General features: G+C 39.7%; 5 protein-coding genes across 7 annotated transcripts in view; 2 read left to right on the top strand and 3 right to left on the bottom strand.

Moving 5' to 3' along the window:
- Positions 1 to 1,246: 1,246 nt before the first annotated feature.
- LOC139987128 (uncharacterized) lies at positions 1,247 to 4,978 on the bottom strand. The gene is made up of 5 exons (XM_072003066.1): positions 4,165 to 4,978; positions 3,095 to 3,842; positions 2,454 to 2,558; positions 2,200 to 2,379; positions 1,247 to 1,373 (listed from the first exon to the last, which is right to left on the bottom strand). Exons 1-5 carry the CDS (start codon positions 4,448 to 4,450, stop codon positions 1,286 to 1,288), a joined length of 1,407 nt encoding a protein of 468 aa, XP_071859167.1. The 5' UTR covers positions 4,451 to 4,978; the 3' UTR covers positions 1,247 to 1,285.
- Positions 2,447 to 15,867, top strand: LOC139987119 (uncharacterized). 2 transcript variants are annotated; one of them, XM_072003044.1, is made up of 8 exons: positions 2,447 to 2,574; positions 2,715 to 2,827; positions 9,755 to 11,186; positions 12,148 to 12,648; positions 12,882 to 13,129; positions 13,391 to 13,961; positions 14,648 to 14,867; positions 15,243 to 15,867. In XM_072003044.1, exons 4-8 carry the CDS (start codon positions 12,148 to 12,150, stop codon positions 15,410 to 15,412), a joined length of 1,710 nt encoding a protein of 569 aa, XP_071859145.1. In that variant the 5' UTR covers positions 2,447 to 2,574; positions 2,715 to 2,827; positions 9,755 to 11,186; the 3' UTR covers positions 15,413 to 15,867. The 2 variants fall into 2 exon arrangements, with proteins under 2 accessions (XP_071859145.1, XP_071859146.1); XM_072003045.1 differs by having other exon boundaries at positions 14,653 to 14,867; positions 15,243 to 15,379.
- LOC139987105 (uncharacterized) overlaps positions 15,821 to 24,165 on the bottom strand; it is a 25,756-nt gene continuing 17,411 nt past the window's right edge. For both annotated transcript variants that reach the window (XM_072003014.1, XM_072003013.1), the window contains one exon: positions 15,821 to 20,107. In XM_072003014.1, the coding sequence (XP_071859115.1) occupies positions 16,990 to 20,107 (3,118 nt within the window). In that variant the 3' untranslated portion in view covers positions 15,821 to 16,989. The remainder of the gene's footprint in view (positions 20,108 to 24,165) is intronic.
- LOC139987109 (uncharacterized) lies at positions 21,104 to 24,161 on the bottom strand. Its single transcript, XM_072003017.1, has one exon. It carries the CDS (start codon positions 23,951 to 23,953, stop codon positions 21,494 to 21,496), a length of 2,460 nt encoding a protein of 819 aa, XP_071859118.1. The 5' UTR covers positions 23,954 to 24,161; the 3' UTR covers positions 21,104 to 21,493.
- The window catches only part of Wbp2 (WW domain binding protein 2), a 133,451-nt gene continuing 131,246 nt past the window's right edge, over positions 21,961 to 24,165 (top strand). Inside the window, exon 1 of the mRNA XM_072003091.1 lies at positions 21,961 to 21,964. The gene's annotated coding sequence lies outside the window, so the exon portion shown is untranslated. The remainder of the gene's footprint in view (positions 21,965 to 24,165) is intronic.

Raw genomic sequence — 24,165 nt, 5'->3', positions numbered from 1 at the left:
AAGAATTGAGAATGGTTAAAAAATGAGATGAACAGGATGATCTTCGTGAATTGGTTGAGGTATTGGTGGTCGAGACGCGTGTGAAAGCTCGTTGCACTTGCCGATAACCCGTATCTCGTCGCAGGGACATAAATTCCGGACTCGAACTGGCATAGAATATTGTCGACCCACTTATACACTGTGACTACTTTCACTTGCGCCAAAGAGAAGCGCACTCGCGCCAACAATTCCCGAATAATCCTTTCATCCGGTCGTCGTGCCCTTGTTCGGTGAAGCTTTGGTCACTTTCATCGACGCCCGAGCAAAGGAACGCGTTATAACTGGTGATACAAACTAATCTGAATGTATACTAATTCGTTGTACAAATATTTCAATTTTATCGCTGCTGCTGTAAAAAGTGAGACAGATCAGTTCGATTTCCGAGTGGTTATTAATACATATTGATCGAGGATTGATTAAATTCTTTTTTTTTTTTTTGATACAATTAAATATATTGTCGTTGAATGATAATATTAGGTTGTCCGAAAAGTTTCTTTCGTTTTATGAGGAAATAATAGACGCACAATATTTTTCGTTTTATATTATTTTGTCGAATTACGTATGATCCATTTTGTTCTATTAAAATAAAGATCATAACGTTCAACAGATTAGGTTTCATGGTTGTATAAAGATGCATCGTTGTAAAAGACGTGTCTGTAAAAGAAAGACACCATTCGGACAACCTGATACATTTTGTAATTGAAACACGTGAATAGAAAATTAAGAAATTGGTTTGTACACGTTGGCAAATCGACGGAGTCGAAAAAATTGAAAAGAATCGAAATATTTATAAAATTGACAAAAATATCGTATGCCAAGAGTATTTTATTCTTGAAATAATCCAATGGAAATTCAGTAAGAAAAAAGTATCGAATTATTGAAAATATAAATATGATGTAATTAGAAGCACATCGGCAGAATAATAATTTGCTGTTCCCAATTTTTTTCTAGTTACAAAAATTCAGATTACACCAATAATCTCGAGGTTACGGTTATTTTCGAATGATAGAAATATTAATCGACGTATAAAGAGTCGGAATGGTAGCAGTAATTACTTAGCAGCTACTTTCTGCTAGGTTTCTACGAGTCCGTTTCTGTGTCTTATTTTTAATCGCTTGGAGAAAGTTAAACATTAGCAGGTTTCAATTTTTCACCGTGAAAATTGCTCACATCCGCGATTATAACGGGGGGAATCACTGTTACCCTCGTCCGGTTTTATATTTCTCATCGCAAATTAAAGAAAGGATTAACAAAGGACGTTGGTACAATCCCTTTTCTTCACCGCCTCGAAAACATCGTGAAGTCCGCTCTCTTTCGCCATCGTTGTCGATGTTCTAACAATAAAAAAAATCCATTACATCGAAGCACAACGATACAGTTAAGAATTTATAAATAATCTTCAAATTTCTAAAAATGAAATAAAAGAGAAATTTTCTCTTTTTCATATTTTAGAAATCGTTGGAAAAAGTTGGAACAGTTCTTTACAAATAAATTATCTCTTCTTCTTTTATTTATTCTTTTTTTTTTTTTTTTATTCGGTACGCAGAGAAACAAAAATTGTCTCCGAACGGATAACTCACGCGCGTTTTAAACATCGCCTTCGCTGTTCCACTTTACTAATTGCATAGACGCCATTAACTGGCTGACAAGCTATTAAAAATCCACTGATGAATCGGCTCAGAGTAAACGAAAGACGTTTTGTAGAGCTAATAAAGCGATTTTTAACCTACTAAACGTTATGCTTACTATCACTTGTCGCTGCTTCTTAGTTTTCAAAAATTCTACGCAAGTCTTGCAACCGCGATTATAAACGAAATCGTTCGATATTTCGCTAAATTCTATTTTTAATTTTCCCAACGTGAAATATCCCCGATATTCTGTTCGCAACTTTCCAAATAATTGAAGAATTATACAGTGAAGGATTCACAGGAACTCGTAGGCGAATCTCACGATTAAACTTACATTTCACGTTTTTCTATGCGTCTTGAAAACTTTCCTCTCAAATTTACTCCAAACGATCAAACAATTATCCAATCTTCAATTAATATACATAAATAACGACGTAAGTTTCACGATCACAAGTATAAATAAAATTACTCGACCTTTGCCCAAAATCCTGTTCTTCCATTTATTCTTAATTTTTAATAATCGAACAATTACCTCGTCGCCAGGTTCCATAAAATGTTCTGCAACACGGTGGATCCAGCATCACCGCCAGCCAAGATCATATCACAAATGGATCTTTCCTCGCAGTCGTTGAAGGGATCCGTGAACCTCGCGTGTTTATGTTCCACTGGAAGGTCAGCGACCCTCCACTTGGACAAAACGATGTTAGGCTGGCTAAAGGGTTTCGTTCGTGATTAGAATTCCAGTAGACGCGCTTCTGGAGCGGAAAAAAACGAAAGTGCACTCACGTAGTGTTGTCGACCTTTACGACATTTGGAGTCAGAGCAGCTATGAGCAGACCGAGAGGCAGAATAGCGCCGATCAGATGGAAGATCTTTTTCCAGGTGGACACTCTGTGAAGAGAATCTCGTGAGCGAATAATATCTTTCAAGTATTGGGTTGGCAATTAAGTGATTTTACATTACCATCTAATGACAAGATCACTTAGCTGCCAACCTAATAATAAAGCAGCTATTTTGATGTATTCAGGAATTTTGGTATTGTTGCAGGAACTGAAAGGAGAACAATAATTTTGGCGTCGCAAAGCTGACAGACCAAGAAAGGTACAAGCGTACTTTTTCTCGTGAAAAAGATATCCGCTGGAAACGGTACAGTTCTCGAGGTATTGTTGCTTTTAATTTTACTTTGAAAATTCTCAACGCTCGCTCGTCTTAACGTGACCATTAATATCTAGAAAATTTTCATCGCGGCGAACATTCATTCACTCTTTACAAATAATATGAATGAAGTTGTGTGATGTCTAAATTATTTTTGGCTATTGTAGTAGGGAATCGCGATTTAAAAGAGAACACCGATCTAGAGGAGAAGTAGCAGCTTGGAAGATATTTTCAAAAGCGAAAGAAAAGTGAAAAGTCGATGGGACGCTCACCTTTTCTTAACAGGATAAGACGGACGTTCGTCATTAATAAAATCAACCTGGTGATATCCACGGTGTGGCTGATAAATAGGATAAGGATACTTCTTAGTTGTGAGAAACGACGACTCCTGAACATAGACCACCCCGTTACTCGGCTTCCTGAATAACTCGAAATTTTGTAGATTCGACTGTTGCTGATTCTGATGATCGTAAAATCCAGTATAATGTGACATCTTTAAAGGATCGGCGTTTAGTTCTGGTTTTGAAAAGCTTCCCTCGTGTTTCTCACTTTCACCCTGAAATTTTGACGGTTTTCCCCAAACGGTGGACGTTTGCTGTTCGAACACAGGCTTCTCTAAATTCTGGAAGATTTGTTGATCCGTCGAGTCGTACTGCGCGCCCATATTTTCCGTAACCGAATGAGAGAACTGTTGATGGAAAGCTTGATCCTTCGAAGAGTCGTCGTATTCGATCCTGACAGCATCCAACCCATCGTCTTGAAATTTGACGTAACTATTCTGCGTCGTCCCATCTTTCTTACTCTCTTCAGTCGGTGCAACGACAGTTTCGAATAAATTCTGATAAGAATTGCCTCGATTACCAGCCTGAAGAGTTTGCAGAGTCTTCGCCGTAGGCTGGAAAACTATTTGGAAATCTTTCAAATGTTGGTGATACGAGCCAGGATCCACTCCATTGTCGAAGTTGAAATGATGAACAGCGTTGAAGGGAACATTACTGATTCTGGATTCCTTAATTTCACCTATGTAGAAAAATTGTTAAGCGTAGCATCGAATGGTTCGTTGAATATTGGAATTACGAATATAGCGACAGATAAGTTTCCGTTTGTTGCAATAAGAACAAAATGGAAATGTAAAGATCTGAGGATCGAAGATAGCTTGAAGATCTCACAACGCTCATCTCAATCAAATTTACACGTGTCCATACATCCCAATTCACACGCGCAACATTCTTCGAATCTGTACTCACTTGCTATCGAACATCCGTTCGATTCACTATCGTTTCGCACGAATCTTTCGCTCAAACTCTCTGTTACGCATTCACTTAAAATTACGATACCACACCTAGATGTACACTGGGTCTGAATTCTCTGGAAATGTTTTTCCTCCCATTGATGGACAGTGTCAGCTTCCGGTAGGTCTGCACAGTTGTGGCGGACTCTGTGGTCGTCGCGGATTCCAACGAAAATTGGTCTTCGGTGGAGGACTCCTCGACGAATTCTTCCACTGGCTTCACCGCCTCCTTCGGAGTCAAGTTGTTTGATTTTTCCTGATCTTTCGCGCGAACTGAGCTTGCGAATAGCAACAAGACGAGGAATAAGAGTTTCGTCGTAATAATCTGTCGGTCCATTCTGCGTTGGCGTATTTCGTAGAACGAAAGATGGTCGATGTGTTTAAGATGTTCTACAGCGGTGTGTCTGTTACACTAAACAGGATCTTCGGCGATTCGGCGTCTTTAACATGCGAGAAACTAGAGTCGACGTGTTCTCTAAAAAGCGTGAAGGTGAAATTCGTCTCTTAATCGTCAGCCTTACTCCAATTGCCGTTGACAAAGTACTCGTTTAGTTCCAGCTGAGGCGTGGGCGAAGGGGACGCTGCGGAAAGATTTCGACAACGTGTTCTTGCAACACTTTGGCGTCTAAAATTAATTGTAGAGAAGGTTTCGTTTATAGTACGAATTCTGGTAGCCTGTTGTCCTAAAACACAGGTCTTCCGATATGTTCCCATTCGCTCAAATTCACCAACTCGTTTCAGAAAGAACAGAAAAACGTTTCACTCTATCATTGCACCGTTCGCCGAACGATTTATCAAACGTACCGTATTATTCCTGAGTCACCCTATACGTAAGATATACAAGGCTACATCTTTGTTAAATCATCGCGTCGTTAACATCAAAATACACCATTTATTATTAACGACGAGGTAAATTATTTTAAGCGTACAAATCTTTCTTATCGTTTCTATCAACTTTTGACTATTTGAGTTTCTATCAAATCATTACCATCGCGCATGATACGAATGTTACAAATATCTTGTAATTTCTACGTACAGGGTGGCGCGCGAATCGGTAGCCACGATATTTCAAACACCGGATAATTTGGCAAAAGGGATATTTCGAACGAGAGTTAATCAGTAAGAGGAAAACCTAAACTCCTTGTATCGACATTTGTAGCCGTTTGAAAAACGCTAACTTTTGGTTCAAAACATTTCACGTCGAAATCCAGAAAGGAAATGGAAAATCGTAGCGATCGACTCGCCGGCCACCCAGTATATTTTCAAACTTTATCTCAATTCGTTTCATCTACTGAATATTATAATAAGTACTCTACTTTGGATACTTTATTTATACTTTCGTATGTCACGTTGCGTTTCTGTATCTTCGAATTGGTCAAATGGATTCATCAAAGGATAACCATAAGCGTTCGAGTATTTTCGCGAGCCTGTGTAAGTAAGTTCATCGTCAGAAGGTTCATCGGCGGTTTCTAGGCGATCGGATAATTACGATTGTCAGCAGCTTGTCTTCTCTCTGCTTAATACTTGTTTTCATTATCGGTACGTTAACATCTTGGCGAGGTCGGAACGAAAGTGGCGGGAAAAAATTCGTTTCATCTACTGAATATTATAATAAGTACTCTACTTTGGATACTTTATTTATACTTTCGTATGTCACGTTGCGTTTCTGTATCTTCGAATTGGTCAAATGGATTCATCAAAGGATAACCATAAGCGTTCGAGTATTTTCGCGAGCCTGTGTAAGTGAGTTCATCGTCAGAAGGTTCATCGGCGGTTTCTAGGCGATCGGATAATTACGATTGTCAGCAGCTTGTCTTCTGTCTGCTTAATACTTGTTTTCATTATCGGTACGTTAACATCTTGGCGAGGTCGGAACGAAAGTGGCGGGAAAAATAAGGAAGAAAGAAGAACCGCGAAAGGGGATAGCCTAGATGTCGGGACGATATTCACGCATCGACAACCAGTTTCCATGGAAAGTACACTTGGCAATAACGAAAGGTTTTTAACGTCGAGAACGCGTGTTAACGCGAGAAGTCACGAAACTCATAGAATAGACCCACGTAACCGGCCACGTTATATCGGATTTCTCGGATGGATTCTGGGACACTTTTCACGCTGGCCGCATATAAAACCTGCAATGAAAGAAATAATCGTTTAACGCGTTTCCCAGCTACACTTTTCCCTGGTTTCACCGTTCCTCGCTCGTTAAGTCCTGGAAATTTCAACTGTTAACGACGTATCTCGACATTTTCACGATCAATTAGGCGATCTTTCAGATGGTACAACTTTGCCTATACGTCGACCTTGTAGTTTCGTAGGATCATCGGCTTATTGGATTGTACACGTGTGAAATTTTCTAACGATTCTGTACGTGGATCTAGCTTACGATTACGACGGTTCTATCGGGCTATAAAAGTCGTTCGTAAGTGGATTTAAAATTTTCAAGTCGTCTCATCTGTCAGACGCTAAAACTCTCGAGTTTCGAGTATTATTCATTTTATTATACTCTTAGTATATTATACTGGCAGTGAAACGTAGCTATAAGAGAGCTGGCGATTTTAGTAGGTTAGAAGATTCATCCAGAGATGAACGTGGAATTTTTAAATCTCTGATTTTATCCCTACCGCGAAGGAATGAAATTTTCAGAAATTTCAATCTCCTGTGATCCTCCTATCGAAATATCCACAAATACAAGTTCCCTTAATTAATAAGTAAAGTAAATAAAATAAGCAAATACTCAACCAAATCAATTTGAACGATTCGACCATGAAATAATAAAAGTAAATCGTGATGTTCGCGAAGGAGACGAAGAGGTTCAAGGATAAGTGTCGTAACCAGGGACAGGAAGTCGATCGGTAAAACAAATGGATCGTTAAGGAAAAAACCGACCAGCTGGTTGGATTTCTACGGGCGAGGCGTAAAATAGGAAGGAAAAATGTTTTATTACACGGCTTCACGGAATCTGAGCAAAGAGCGGAAAGGGGTGAAAAGACTTTCTAAGGCGAGTTTTATCAGCGAGCGGCGAGAGTCTGGCCTTGTTTCAAACAGAGGTCAAGTCGTGCCCAGGAACTGGTTAAAGCAGATGTTAGATACAAGATAAACCCGTACAATACCAATCCCGTGCACGACTTCTTCGTGTCCGAATAGTCATCGTGACTGTCGCCTTTTAATTAACATTCGTCTAAAACTTTCGTTCCGTTTTCTTTCAAAGATCAATTGCACCTCGTAGCTTATATATATACGTGTAATTTAATGTCTTAAATTTATAAATAATCAGGGTTATTGCGACAAAGCAAAAGCTTTAAGAATTTGTCATTTCGATCGTCGATATCTAATTGCCACATCTTATATTCGATTTGTATATTTGAGAATTTTCTGCTATTTTAAAACACCGTGTCATCTTCATTAAAAATTATTTTAATATATTCTATTTACATTTACAAAATTACTTGACATACTTTATACCACAGGTACGAGCACATTTATTTACCGACTTGACCAACATTGATTCACGTTCGCCAATTTCTAATTACTCTGATCAAAAGACATCTTAATTAATAGGTTAAAGTATTCTTTATTAAGGAATCTCATTTTTCATTGAGAAAGCTCAAATAATAATCGCAACTTGTGTTTAACTATATTCCGTTTAACGGTAGAGAAACTAATGGAATAATTTTGATCTATTAACAATTCGTAAAAGATTATTATTTGCGCTAACAGATATAAACATTTGTCTTTGGTTTGAAAGGAAAACGAGACCTTTTTGTATTCTATTTAAAATAGTATCGGATAAATTGTTTTTAAACGATAAAAAGATAAAACTTGAGTAAAATGCTAGAAAAAGAGAACTATGAGTTTCTAGCGTCGATTGATAATTTCTCAAGAATCTCAATCAACAATTTTTCCAGATCAATCGCAAAACGTCACAAACGTTTCATTTACAAATGTTGGTCACTTTTTCATTTTTACGATATCAAAATTTTTGTTCGTCGCGTAGTTCCTTCGATGTTTCTCGCAATTCTAGAAAAATCCGTCGGTTTGTTAAAAAAACACAGGACACACGACACACGAGTCACGAGTTTCTGCACACGATATTCCCCTTCCGTTTGGGTCGGCCGACAACGAAAGTAGACGATCCCTGCACTTGACAGTCGTCTGTTCTCTCCTTTTTCCAATGCGCGTCCTGCTGCTCGTTTTCGCGGTTATCTACGCCGGAGAACGACCCAATTCCGGTTTCGAGTAGGCCAAGCGACCGCACCGTCAGACCGGAATCGGAAGGGAAAAATCCTGGCTCGTTGCGCGTCCATCGGAAGTCCAGTGGAATCGAACGATCTTCGTCTTCGGGATAATACGAAGATTCTTCGAGTTTCTATCAAATCTTTCGGAAAGTTTCGAAAACCGTTCGAGTCTCTTTAAAAATCATGGGAAATTTCCAACAGCTTAAACTCGAAGTTTCAGTATCTTTCATAGAATGAATTTCCTAATATCAAATTCAAACTTTTGATCTTCTAGCATTTTTCCTTCTTCCGTTGTATCTCCATTGTGCTTTGTATCTTCCAAAAATCCACGTCGAGTCGATGATCCGGAGCTTTCGCGTCCGACCAACGAAGAAAAATCAATTTACCGTTTATCGATGCTATGGAATTTGTTGAAATTCGTAGCGACGCTATAGAAAAATATTTCTAATAAAAATATTTGTAATAAAAAGAGGAAGAAAAGATAGTTGGTAAAATATAAGTGTTTGATGGACCGAGAACGAAGCAGGTAAGAAATTCTCTAAGAGAATCCTGCAGAATCATTGACCTGACCTAAGAAATTCCTGTTGGAAGAAAGAAATTAACGGGAGGTTTGTGGGTCGAGGATGCAAAAATGTGAAAATCCGGGCACGTGGTACGGAAACTGCTCGTAAAACGGAAAACGTTAGAGACGTTTCACTGGCGGAGCAAGGTGTAAGAATTTCATGGTGTGACAAGAAATAAAAAAGGGGAAAAACTCACGGGGTTTCTGTGCCGAGAAAGCGCAAAAACAGCGAAACGATCGACTCCCTCTGACTATAAAACAGCAAGGAATTGGTGATTTATCGAGCATGAACATCGTCATGCTCGTTCCTCTACTCCTTTTTCCCTGTGTCCTTAATCGATGAACGAATTCCATATGGCAAGACGACGAAATTCGTCTGTGAAACAATAGCAGGGGACTTTTATCGACGTTAGCCATCTTCTCCCTCTACTAACGTACCATTGTAAACGCCACTATGAAAGCGGAAGAGCCGCTGAATATATCCAAACTATTTTCATTGCGAATCGATTCACTTTTTAATATCACGGTTTAATTCTCTGGTTAAAAGGATTCGTCTTGTGCTGCTGTATTTATTAGAAATCCGTGTTAAAGGATTCTCATTTTTAGAATCGAATTTTACTATCGGAAAGAACACAATTCTCATTCTCATCTTTCGATGATCTTCGGATTTCTTAACGTTAGGAGCTATTGGGTTGGCAACTAAGTGATTGCGGATTTTGTCATTAGGTGGTATTGACAAAATCCGCAATCAGTTGCCAACCCAATAGTTTTAGAGTGCATTTTTGTCAGAGATTTCTTCGGAAATTGATATTATGAGTTTAATTTTCTTTTAAATTTGAAGGATCGTTGCGGAGAGTGACCATTTTCGTTGGAACTTTGTTGATCAAGGCCTTCTTCAACGTCGTGGATACTTTTATGGTCTGGAGGAAGCTCGATAGCGAGTGTCAGTGTGAAGGAACCGGTTTTTAAAGATCGTCGATCAACAAAACGCATTTACTGGCAAGATATCTATGAATCGACAAGAATTGTTCATTGAGAAAAATGGAGAACGCCGCCAGCGTGAACGGCTGACATTCCGAATCATAACCAGAAAAACCACCGTGCAAAGTAGCCGTTGATTGTCCACGCTGGAAACAATTAGTGCGTGACGAACCCTAGCTCGCGATTCTATTCGCACCTTGAAGTCAACAAGAGCCGAGGAAGCGGACTGCATGGTTCTGCTCCTTGAAATCCCCTGAAACTTACGAGAAACCTAACGCTCGACGTTTTACGATATCCGTTAAAAAGTATGGAAAATTGAAAATTGTCGAGAACTGGAAAGCGTCGGCGACTTAAATATTCATTCTCTTCTTTTCCAAAAAGAAAGACGTATCGACCCATTGTCACGCACAGGCGTCTGCCAAGTAGTTTCGGATATTGCGGCCGCCTCTTATCGATCGAAGGCTTTCGTTCGTTATCGCGTGTCTATGCGACAACTAAACTGCGAATATTTATTTCTACGAAGACAATTTAAAAAATGAAGCGTAGACAGAAGCTGCTTTGTTTACGAAATACTCCAACGACTACTATATACGTCGGGTGGTACTGATAACCGCGTTGTCATGATCCTGCTTTTATCAACAAAAAGAGGACAAATGACGTTGAAGGATAGTAATTCCGATGGAGGAAAAGTAGTGTACGAGGAACGCTCAGCTTGAAAAAGTTATTACGCCGATGATAGGCAACTTGAAAACGTTACCAAACGTAATTTATCGAAGAGATGTAAAGCAACGAAACTAAGAAAAAAGAAAAGCTACGAGTCGAAACTGCATGAGACGAAGATCTGTGTCAGTTGGCTCGCCAAATCCTCGCGTAGATGCCCAGCTGACAATTATCAGCAGCTAGAAGAACAGAGATACGAGATGAAGAGAAGAATGGTGGACGCGACCGACACGTCCGTTCTCCAGGTGACCAAGCGTACGGAGCGTGGACGAGCTTGTTGCAGCACGTGGTTGCACGAGCGAGACGCAAAATGGACCAGGTGTTCAGGAAGTGGGGACCTGGATTAAAAGCAAACGAGGGCAACGTCTCCGCGACAGAGCCATCTCGGACCTTGAACAGTGGAGGTCGACGCGCGGTTCAGCTACCTTTCGGTTCACGTTGGTTACTTCGTGGTCTCCTAACGGGTTCCTGGCTGCCCTTCGTTCCAACCGATCCTACGATCGTTCGTTGGTTCGCTGCAGCCGAAAGTCGCTGCCAGGATTGCAGAACTTGGACGAAGACCTTCGAAAACGGTTAGTGTCGCGACGTGATTCACTTTTGGTTCTCTATCTTTAACCTTTTTTTTTTTTCTTTGTTTATTATTTTTGGTAGCTTTCGAGTAGATCGCTATTTTTTAGGAATGATCCTTCTCGCGATTCATTTTTTTTTTTTCTTTTTTTAAGGCATGATGGTCTTTGGTCTGCTTTTTTTTTTTAATTTAATGGTTCTGTTTGTTTGTAACGCAATGATGAATGTTTCATGGACCACTCTCGTTTATCTGTAATGGGACGATCGATGATTTTTGGTCTCATCTTCTTGCGACGAATGTTCCATGATAGTTAGCATGGCTCTTCTTATTTACCATTGTATTCTTATTTGTATTTCGTGTTTTTAGAAATGTTTTAACTATTTATCAACTCTCAAACTTTATTTTCGTACAGAAAAAGTTATCTTCAAACCACTCTACTGGTAGTTTCAAAGTGTCCCGCGAAAAAGCTTCCAATTAACAAAGAATTTATTTACAGGTTTAATAATCCTAACGTATTCCCTCGCTATTTGCCAAATTTCTTACTTGATATTCAATTTCTGGAAAGGTACCCATTTACTTCCACAAGATACAACCAACATTCCTATAAATTAAATAAAAAATCCTAAGAAATTTCTGAAAATATCTCTTCCAATAGAAATAAATAAAGAGTGACGTTGTTCCTGAACACCTCGTATACAAAAATTCCCAATGTCTTATTTCCACAAAATACGCTCCTTCCGCTCCTCAAAGGATCCCAATAAATCCTCTAATACGCCTCTTCTAATAACTCCAAACTGAAAATCGTTCCGTTTTTCCTTAAAATAAATAAAAGATGAATAACCATCCCAATCCATAATAGAGAAACACCATTTATGTCCTTGTCTACTCGTCACGAACAGATCGATATCCGCGGAAAACGTTTCTAAACCAAAAGCGTGTACATTCTTCTCCTCTTATCCTTGCAGATGGCAGCGAGAGGAGCGATCTGCCTGCTACTGCTGGTGACATTGACCCTGAGGGGCTCGCAGTGCAGCGCGAGATACGTCGCGAAAGTGAAGACGAACGCATCCGAACTTTTCAGGACGAGGGGGGAAAGTCTGAGGGTACTCGACGGACCGATCGCGACCACGCGAAGTCCATTACATCAGGAGGCAAAGTCTGTCTTTCAGAACAGCAACCGAAGAATGATCAAGGACTTCCCCAGGAGCGAGGACGAGTCGATCAACGGATTCGAGACGTCCACCTTCAATCCGGACGTGTTGAACAAGTTCCTGGAGGAGTACGCGAGTAAGATCAAGGGCAGCACGGACAAGTATCAAAGATATCCGTTCAGGATCGTGAAACCTGCCGAAGCTCTGTCCCTTGAGGTGGATGATCAAACTACTACACAGTCGACTAATACGAGTTACGATCAAAATATTAAGGACGAGGAGGATACTATAAATTCTACGTCCACTGAAGACGGGGTAAGATAATTAATAAGATTGTTTAATGGTTGATTATGTTAATGACGAAGAGTGTAATATTGTGTCATAACAAAAAAAGAAAAAAAAAAGAAAACTAGAGAATGTCGTAGATGTTACATTCGTATTTTAGTATTGCAATTTTCTATAATCTGAATTTTTCTGGCTTATGAGAGACGAAGATTACAATCGGTCACAGGCTTTTTAACCAATTATTCTGTAATTGACGGTTTCAGTTAAGCGCAACGTTGAACGACACGTTGAAGAGGAACAAGTATTACGGGGCGAATTCCCACGAAGATAGAAATGGCTGGGTTACTTTGGAAGCAATACCATGGTCGAAAAGCAAAATTTCTAAATGGCAAGCGACTCCAAGTACGCAGCGGCCCTGGCCGGAAGTGAAACCATGGGACAAACCGAGCATTGGGAAACCTTGGGCGTCTGATTACTCTGTCAGGCCAATCTACGAGAACAATAAGCCATGGTAAATTTGCCTGTGATTTTGCTCTGAAGTCGCTCATTTTCTATTCTCTACATTGTGATTCTAATTGAAGTAAATACCAGACCATCCGTTGAAAGGCTAAATCAGCTTCGTCAGAAATGATAAACATATATTCCCTACTTAACAAGGGATTTAACAAACCAGCCTTCAGAAAACTTCTAAAAGAGATATTTCATATTGTATAGAATCGAATAACATTTTCATTTTCTCAAAGCAACTTATACCATCACGTTCGAATTGCAGGTATGAAAAGCCAAAGCCAACTTGGCCAGAGAACACCAACGAGAAACCGTGGCAAAAGCCTACAACTCGTCCTGCTTACTATACCGAAAAGCCTGAAGAAACTCAGGCTCAAAAGTGGCCTCCAGAGAGGCCGTCTTGGAACAATTATTCAGACCGTCCACATAGCGACATAATTACTGACAATCGTCCAGCCAATTTCCCAAGTAACTGGAACAGACCTCAACCAACGAAACCGAGTTATCAATATTTGGATAGATACGGTGATAAAAACCAAGGAGAGGAGAGTAACGATTGGCATGATTTTCCAACGAGATTCGACGATCGCCTGCGGCCTTCCACGGAGAGACCAGGATTCTCTCAGTATCAATATGTAAACAATCATCCACAGAGTTATCCCGGAAACGGGGACGGGCAATGGGTATTGCTGTCCACGAACAGAGGCTACTCCAAGTCCAGACAAAGGTCGATGAAGATAGACTCGATAGGTCAAATACAGAACGTTACTAAGAGCGTGGATAGAAAAGAGGAAGAACCTGATCCAGCGATCGCCGTGGTCACATCGAAGAGACAGGTTAGGCTAGATGATCAAAGAAGTTTCTCTAATATACTTGGGAAAACGTTTGAGAAAATTTGAGCGTAGGAAAGGTTCTTTGGGTGTTTCTCGTTAAAATGAAATATTACTTTACTTTTATAAACTTTTATAAGTTATCGATTGACTAAATGAAAGTTATAACTGTTTTCTTGACTCTTTCGTGTGTGCTCTAGCAGAGGAATGAAATAGAGTTACAGAGTCGACTAAAAGTCGCCTATAATAATAATTGCAATATAATAACTCGCAGAAGGAGGGAAGAACAATTCTTTCACTTTTTCGTCATAACTCGCGATTCGTAACACGTTTATTAGTACGTGAGCCAGGCTTGCGTAAACGAAAGATCATTTGCGTGTTTGTGAAACGTAGCTGAGTAATCCCCGAAATTAAATTCCGTGAAAGAATCAAAGTTTCATTAGTAAAAGCGAGAAATGAAAGAAAGAGAATTATTCTACCTAAAATAGAGTAGAAGCAAAAAGGAGAATTTTGGAGAAGACATTAAAGACCCAAAGACACGGATGAAGAACATGATACATTTTTTATATTTCCGTATCTTATAGGAGGGCAATTTTGAAATTCTATACACCATATATATATATCGCATTGTCTTCGGTTTTTTAATATTTAGCGGAAACTGGCAGTCGCTTGATGAAATATCGTTTACCTAGGTCAGGTTGACGGTGTTACCGTCGATCAACGGCACAAACACGACAACATCGCACGGGGGTCTTCTGGAAGTGGAGAAGACCTTCAAGAGCGTGGACCAGAGCCGAAGAGAGTACGAAATGGAGAGGCAAACGGTACCGATGATTCTAAGGAAGAGACCTATCAGAAACACGTTAGGAAATCAAGCATCTAGCTCTGCTGTCTTGGCTGCTGTCGGTGCTGGTAAGTTTGTTACTCATTTGTTACTGATTTATCTAGCTACTTTAGCGAAGTAGAACATAGGAATTGTCTGTAGGAAATAGAATTAATATGGTGACATAGCGACAATAGTATTGTGCATTTAGAAGCGATTATTTAAAGCAACAGATGGATCAAAATTGTTGAAGAGACGAAGAGAAACATTGTCATTTATCATGTTCCTTACATAGAACAAATTCACGAATTGTGAACTTGAGATTTTGGAGTTCGTAGAATTTAAGCAAAAGGAAACTGATGGTTTAAAAGTTTAGAAGTTAAACATCCGGAAAATAACGAGAAGATTAAAAACTAAGATCCGAAACTAACATTTAAGGGAATTGATTTCGTATCCCTCTGCAGGGATATTACCGGCAACAATGGCGATGATGATACCCATGTTTCTTGGCCGACGAAGAAGGGACCTAATGACTTCCGGATCGAGGCTTCTCGATGAAGATGATTCAGTGACGAATATTCGTGATCTCAATCCCACGAACGAACATCGAGTCCGTGGAACGAGACTACGATAGGTAAACCAATCTAGAGAAATAAACTCTCTGACAATTCGTGGGAATAGGAATGAGAATAGAAGATATAAATTAGAGAATCTAGTAAGAAAAAGAATTTAGAAAAAATAGAATAGACATTGGATAGAAAATAGAAAAAGTAAATTAACATAGTAGAGTTTAAGAAAATGTACATGATAGATCCGATGATGTACATGATAGATCTATATACATTATTTTAAGTATCTATTCCGTAAGTGCTTTACTTTTTATTTGTACTTTAATCAGGTTCTATTGTTTAGTAGCGGTTAGTTGAATTTTCTCATAGAAAAACGAATGTGTTCTTGCGGATAGAAAAATTAGATTTTTATTACTAGTTTTGTTCGTATATATAACATATACACACATGTCAGGGTATTATGTAGACATGCATCTTATTTATTATTTATTTATTTAATTATATGTGTATTTATAACATACTTTACATTTCGTCGTTCGCTTTAATACTTAATAAAAAGCATAAGTACCAACGAAAGATACGATCGAAGAACGAAAGAGTCACTTGGAGAATAAAAAAATAGAACTTTTCGTTGAAAGTTTATCAAAACCTTTAGCTTTCCCTAGAGAACGTTTCTATAATTCGGGGAAAACGTTCTTGGAATATTATATCTTTTAATGGAAGATAGATTCTATGCGAGAAATCCTATTCCTTAACATTTATTTTTAAAGCTTGTCGTTCTCATTCACGTTCGGGAACAACTCTTCCTCTTCTCTTGGTCCCAATTGCACGATAGAAATTTTAATGAAACTATAGATTAATAAATAGATAAAGCAACATTTCTAAGAAAGTTTGCAACGATTATGATTCTACGCGATAAGGATTATTTAAAACATATAGAAAGAGCAGTTCTCTTCATCGTCAGAGTATTATACTAACAGAGGGTGAGCTGTCTGGTTCTACGAGCTAAAATAACTTCATCATTTTCGTAGCAAAGAAGAAATATTCATTTCCAAACAAAAAGAAACGCTCTTCATAGAATATTATGTAATATTAATACAATATAGAATATCAAATTATAATACAAAATATTTATATTATAAGAACGTTAAAGGAATCTTCGTAAAATATTAAAACTAGAGATACCAATCTCTTACGCAAAAATACAAAATATACATAATTTCAGTCAAATGCTAATTCTTCCCCAATCTTACAATCCTGCTATCTCAATATTGTAAAAATTTAACAATGCCTTGCTCTCAAACAATTACCATCTTCCTCCAGAAACGAACATTTCTTCCCTAAAAAAAAAAAAAAACAAAAAACGCTGAATATCCAACAAGGAAGAAAAAAGAAAAAACAAACGACGAAGATATTTCAGATTCTACAGAAAGTCACCCTCGTGGAAAGATCTTTCCAACCATAAAACGTCCGAAAATCGTCTCCACCCTCTCGAAATTCTCGAATAGATATTAAGATACGAGGGATTTCTGTTTTCAAGACGATGTCCTGGCGTGCTCGAAGAACAAGGTACGTGCTGACCTAGTGACAGTGTAAATCGCCACTCGAGTCCATTGTATTCAGCCTCCTGGAAGGAGCCTATTCACTCCTCTCCGTTGATCCTCTTCTGCACGTGGCCAAGATATCTAGCAAAACCCTCGCTGGCGTGTTTAAGGAGCGTCAGACCGAGCCTGAACTTGATCTCGGCGATCTTCTTCACGAAACTGAAGAGATTGAAACCGTTCTGCTCGGCTGGCTTCGCCGTGGTCAGATCGATCCACTCGCTGGTGCTTTCGGTCGATTTCGGAATATTCGTCGTGTTACTTTCAGAATCGCTTTCCGTGGAACTCGTAGAAAAAGTAGGAGACTCGGTAGTCTCCTTCGTTGCTGTGGAAACCGTAGAAGCGTCCACAGGGGCGGCTGTGCTCGTTTTAAAAGTCTGACTGTTAGTGGTGGATTCCTTCAGTCGATTCCTTTCATCCTCTTTCTCTTTTCTTCTTTTATTCGCAAAAACTTCCATTTCCTTGTCCTTGTTCTTCTTTTTCTGAGTATAGTCTTCTTCGGGTATAGCTGAGTCAATGATATTAAGGATTTCGTTACTCAAATCTTGCTCCTTCCCTTCCTCTTCCAATTGTCGTTTCGATGGTATAACTTGAATTACGGAGTCCCTTCTCCTTCTAGAACGATGTGTTTCCGTTGGAGATACCTTCGTCAAGTCCAGGAGAGACCGTTTAAGCTTCAGAGACCTAGGTCCATGCTCCACAGCAACGGCGGTAGGTGTGATCTCAACTTCTTCGTAAGTGTCATCTGGTCTAGCTGTCTGCACTTGGCCATAGTTTTGAGCAGACCCCACAGGAAAATTGAAGTTCTGGTTTACATCGCGGTCGAACTGTAGCTGCCCACTTTCTGTAGGCTCGTAACTGTTAGCCAGCTTTCCTGGGGTCGATAAAGAAGGAATCTTCTCTTCGTAAGGTGGGTACTCTTTGGGAATGCTTCCAACAACGAATTGTCGGTTGGCTGTGCCAGGGGCGGCAGATCCAACCACGTACTCGCGATGTTTAGGCCTGTCATAGTAATTTGGAGTGCTTGTACTATCCGAATAACGATAATCAGTGTTCTTATATTTATGTATAGACGCTGTGTTCTCTGGACGATATATCGCGGATGAAGGAGGGTACCTTTGATCGCTTTTCTTGATTGGCTGAGTATCGTAACCTCCGTCATAATGTTGGTACCTATAGTAATTGTTGTCATAGTCCTTCGAGCCAGGATACTTGCTCTCGTCGATTGTCATACCCTGAAGAACTTTAGACAAGACCTCCTCTTCCCTTTGACCATAGTTTCCACCGTATTCGTCGAAATTATACTTATATTTAGGCTCAACGTCGTAGTTTCTCCTAGTGACGGTTCCTCCGAGCGGATACAAGAAGTAAGAAGCCAGGCCAAGTCCCAATCCCACCAAAGACATCACTCCGAAACTAGGCATCACCTCTCGACTCAGGAAGTTGTAAATCTGCATACTAATGGGAGTCGAAGCTGGCTTCTTCTTCGTCTTCGTCCAGTTACCAGCCACCTTGGTCTCAGGTACTATCTTCGACTCCTGTATACCATTTTCAGCGATTGGTTCCTCTATTAAATCGTTCTCTGTCGTACTAGATATCGCTGAAGAAACAGTGGTCGTAGTGGTGGATGTAGTTGGCTTACGCCTTCTGACTTTATTCTTCTTCCTCTTAGGATTGTTCCTGGGTCTTTTGGTGGTCGAAGTGGACGTCGTCGATTGTGTGGTGCTCGCTGAAGTCGAAGAAACTTCTGTGTTTACGTTGATCTTGGTCAGTTCAGGATTAAAATCAAACTTCATTAAATCTATCCTGGTATTGTCCATATTCTCTGTTTCCTTTTCTTCTTCTTTCTTAACCTCGTTCTTCTCCACTTTCTCGATCTTCAACACGGGAGCATTCACCTTAATGGGTTCTACTTCGATCTTTGTCGTCTCGTCCAGAGGCTTCTTCAATTGTACTTTCAATACGTTGTTCACCTTTGTGCCAACTGGTTTCGGCTTCACAGACACCTCCACCAGATTATTCTCGATCGTAGTCGGTTTAGGAGTCGTGGTTATCTCTAAACTGGTGGCCGTGGAAGAAGCAGAAGGTTGCGTGCTAGTCTTCTGAGCGTCCATCGCGATAGACGCTTTGATCTTGGTCACGAACATAGGCTTCTCGGTGCTTTCTACCTTGTTCTTTGGGATGGTGATCATTTGAATCGGTCTGAAAGTGACCTTCTCTATCTTGCCAGTAGAAGCAGTCTCATTTTTCGCAGAATCCGGTTTAACGGTAGTAGTTCTTCTCATAGGAGGCTTGGGCCTATTCTGTTGATTAGGTCTAGGAGGCTTTGAACCAGAAGGTTTAGATAATACGGTAGTCTTCGTGGTGGCTATCTTAGGCTTAGGTGTCGTTCTTAAAATCTGTATCTTCTTCGTGGTACTAACAACAGCCTCCTTATTCTCCAAATTATTCGCAGTAGTCTGTGGAACCTTCAAAGTGGTACTCTGCATGGACTCTACCTTCTCTGTGGCCAGAATTTTCTCTGGTTTCGATTCGGTGCTCTTCTTCGCGTCGACTGAGACAGATTTCTTTGTAGTAGAAGACTGATCCATGACTAATGTCGTGGATACGGGCACGGTAACTTTCTCCGTCACTCTTTCAGTGGTTTCCACTCTCTCCATCAAAGTCGTTGGTTTCACAGTCATTTTCACTTCCATTTGAAACGGCTGTTTCGTCTTCTTTTCTATCTCCATCGTCTTCGTCGTTGTCGACGGTGGATTTAAAAGGATCCACGTGGAAATTCCACCAGTGGTCGTTGCATGATTCTTATAAGCGGTCATCAGACGCGTTGAACTTAATTCTTTCTCGAGTTCTTCTTCGGTGATGGCCATTGCTTGACCTGGATGACTCGTCTCGAAGTAGTTGAACTTGGAATTGATCGGTCTGCCAAATCCAATATTAGCAGGTGGACCATTGTTCACGTATATCTCTTTGATCGGAGTGGCTTCGTTCCTTTCGATTGGTTTTTGACTCGCAATGGGCCTCTTGATCACGTTGTCGAGGATCTTTGGTGGTTCTTCGGGGTTCGTCACGTTTAATAATTGAGTGGCCACCGTTCTTAAGGACTGGTCGATGTGGTGCATGTCTTTCAGGTGACGTTGCGTGTCGTTCGAACGGATACTGAAAGAAGATCGAAAGATTACGTCGATTTTCGAAAAATTAAAACTTCAAATTTGTGGAAAATTAGATTGGCAAGATATTTTTAGATTACATTAAATAGCAATAATTTAGTTAGCAGAGTGATCAATGGATGCTTGTTTCTTACCTTTCTATATGTCTGTGAAATATTTCAGGAAAAGGATTATTTTGTTAATCTTTATGTTAAAATAGATTGTATTATTTTAACAATTTTCAAGGATTTTATGATACAGTGGTTTTCAATAATCTCTTTGCAATGATTGTAATGGCAAATGATTTTTAGGATATAGGATTGGAATTTGACAAGGCTATTTCTTAGGTATATGAAGATAACTATATTCTGCTGATAAGAAAGACATATGAAATGTGATAAATTGTTGGTTGTATTGAAAGAAAGAAACGCATAATTTGTTCGTTCCAATGGTTTTATTTCAATTACAATTCACTGGCACAAGTACTAGCAATGCCCTACATACTCTAAAAAAAAGTACGTAATTCGAAGTAATGCAAAAGTAAATCATTATCATTAAAGGTATAGCATAAGTACAACTGTAATACTGTTCTGTGTGTGTATGTTTCTATTGCTAGGAAATCTCTTCGTACTCTGTATACTTACTTATTAACATAATTAAGTAAAGCTACTGTTGGCGAGGTTAATTTTCTATTCTCTAAATACCATTCTATGTCCTTTCCCCTTCAAACGATTCATAAATAAAATAAATAAAATCTAAGAGTTATTTTTAAAATTATTAGTATTGAAGATATTAAATATTAGAGGTTCTAACACTTTCTAGTATAAGAAAACCTTTTAATAATTATGCAATATACAGGTTGATCCAATAATTGTATTTTCCTTATTTCTCTATATACAGACCACTTATATTCCTGAAAATTTATATTTTCATAAATCCTACTAAAAATGGGCTCTAAGCAGAAATTTGTTTTATAAACTATTTTCTACAGATGCATAAAAATTATACTAGTGCATCGACAAATGAAAAGCTGTAGGTTATAGATTCCTATTGCCCAATTTTGTTATTCTAATTTGTAATTTGTAAAACTAACGTATAGAATATAGATTTTATTATTCTACCTGTATTTGCAGGAGAATTCATTAGCACTGGTAACTTGCAATTATGACCACCATTTGACCTATTTAAACTCCACCATTGAATCATCCTATATACGCCATATGTTCCTAACATCCACCTGGTTCTAACAGTGACACCTTTCGTTTCTTCGGAAACTATCCTAACTTACCCTGTATATCGACGCACAAGTTTCTAAATCGTCTCAAAAAAGCCAAACTTAAATCTTCGCATGATGAAAAATTATCAGGAGAACCTGAACCTGAAACTCTCCAATGTTTCATCTCTTCCTCTTCTTCCTCTTACTCTTCCATTCGTTCATCCTTCCATACTTCTCCAAAGACTGGATCACCACTTCTTCAATATTATACCAAAGGCTATCCCCATTATTATTGTTATTAGCCCTGCTAAAGCCAAACGAAGCAGGGAACAGCCAAGGATAGATAAAAGTAACGATACCAAGCATTCCAGCTGCGAGAGCGGTGAAAGGAGCAGCTGCCAAGCTGAAGAATCCATAATGCAAGGGATTGACAAACGTGAAATAAGTGAACACCGAAGCTATGGAATCCATGATACCACTCGGGGACAAGTCAAAGTCGTCGTCGTCGTCGTCATGACTTGGACGACTTGGAGTAGAAGATGATCCTGTGCCTAGACCTGCCGGAGAGATATTAGTGGACCCTAAGGAGCCAGGATTTGACGCAGCCGGTGTCAAAGCTGGTCGAACTAATGAATTCACACCCGGAGAATCGTTTGCTTGACCAACGTCCGAGCCAACTTGTGCCGAAGAACCTGTACTGTCGTTTAACGGACCAGATTCTTCCACTGCATCTAAGGAAGACTCGACTGGAGGAGAAACTTCAGCTGAACTCGAAATACTGATCTGAGTATCCTGAATCACCTCCACGTTGGAAACGTCGTTCTGCTGAAGATTCTGGTTCTGTGGGTATTTTGAGGAGTCGTAGTAACTGTTCTGAGGCCACTGAGATCCTGGAGAACTGGGTTGATAGATAGGTATTGCTTGATAATTGGTATCTGAACTTATTTGGCTACCATATTTGTCTGAGTCTCCATAAACCTGATAATTTTCAGGATTCGATTGGTCAGACAGAGGAGAAGGTGTAGACTTGAAGGCGTTAGTGTTGAACACCTGGGAATTGATGATGATGTTCAAGTCGCTACAGCCTTCTTTGCTTTGAATAGTGTTATTGATTCTCGTGTAAGTGTTTATTAGAATCGTAGGACAACTCTGGTCATAGGTCACCACCGGAGTCTGAGGTTTCTGATCAGGTACTTTATCGGTGTCCTCGTAAGAGGTGAAGCCTATGTGAACGTTCGGGCCCGGCTTCGAAGTTGTTGCAGTGGAAGGATACAATTGCGAGAGAATCGACGAAGGTGAGTGCGATCCAGATCCTGAAGAGGTTAATGAGGTAAAAGGAGGATACGAACCAGAGCCTGAAGATGTCAAAGAGGACGAAGGACTTGAAGGACCAGACGCAATTGGCCTGTTAATTCCTGGAGGCACTTTGGTCCCAAGCGTCGTCCTATTTGGCTTGCTCGAGTCTGTATTTATTAATTGAACAACTGTGTTTTGAGAAACCTGAGTCTGTGGATTGTGAACGAAAGGATTCTGAGTCTTGTTCCTCGATGGACCACTCGGTGGCCAAATTGGCACCTTCTCCGCGGTATAACTCGGAGGACGAAGAGGATAAATGAAGCCAGGCTTGAGCTGTGGAACGATATTCGGCTTAGAAGGCCTATTCGGTTCCAGATTTTGATAAACTGGATCAAAAGCGAGGCTAATTGGACTATTGAGTTGATCACTCTCTATTATATGGCTACCATTCGTCATAAAAGCGGGGATTTTCAACCAGTGAACTATTTCTTGAAAATTGGGATTCGAAACAGGTACGTGATAATTGAAAGTGGAATTTCTCAATGGAAATGGTTTCTCAACCACCTCTTCTGGCTTCGCGTCCTCTTCTATCGTGGTATATTGATCGTAATTATGAAAATCTTCGTCGTTTTGAATGGCACTATTGGGCCAATTCTTCAAGCTCGTGTTAGGAGTAGAAGAATTGTTCCTTTTGACGTGCATCTTATTTAAATGAACCCTATTCTGATTCTTTTTGTTCGAATTAGAGGAATAACCTTGAGGACGACGAGTTTTTGTTCCGTTGGAGTGCTTGGAGTTCCAATAACGATTGGAATGGCTGTGCAAAGATGGAGTCGACGGAATACCTACGTCGTTTTTGTTTTCTAGAGGTAATTTAGAGGTAGTCTGATTGCGAGTCAACATGCTTGTGATCTTTCTGATGGCCGCGACGTGATCGAACGCAGTCGTGGACTCGACCTTTTTGTCCAGCGTGAGCGAAAACACTTCCTCCTGACCCGAGAATTTCGAATTCTGGCTCAAGGTTACGATATTGGATCCTGAATTATTCATCAACATGTCATTCGCCTTTCTCCACGGACTATCGCGCGTCAAATCTCGCGTAGGTCCATTTTTCATGGAATTTCTTCTAGTGGCTATCTTCAGGTTCGAAATTCTCGAATTTGGAAGCGGTACGCGTCTATAACCTACATTAAATCTCTGATCTGTTTTTGAGAACCAATTGACTGATTCTTTAGTAGAATCACCTGAAACCGTGCTATAATTCTTTGGCACTATAGGTTGACGACGAGACGTGTTTCTAAGTCTGGTTAGATGGTCATTTTTAATTGATCGTTCATGAAACATGCTTTGTTTGTCGATTATCTTTCCTGAGTTTCTTGGTTGAAACTTCGAGGGATTCCAGAAATTGTTCGAGTTCGACCGAAGGAAGCGCGTTGATTCCGGTTGCCTCGTTTTATCGACACTTACCTCGACGTTAGACTCGATAGAGGGATTAACATTATCGCGATAATGTAAGTTAATGTACGGAATAGTACTACTTCCGGAATTCCACCTGT

This window comes from Bombus fervidus, chromosome 5 (assembly GCF_041682495.2).
Source record: "Bombus fervidus isolate BK054 chromosome 5, iyBomFerv1, whole genome shotgun sequence".
Classification (NCBI taxonomy): Eukaryota; Metazoa; Arthropoda; class Insecta; order Hymenoptera; family Apidae; genus Bombus; species Bombus fervidus.
This window is presented reverse-complemented; position numbering and strand designations above follow the sequence as displayed.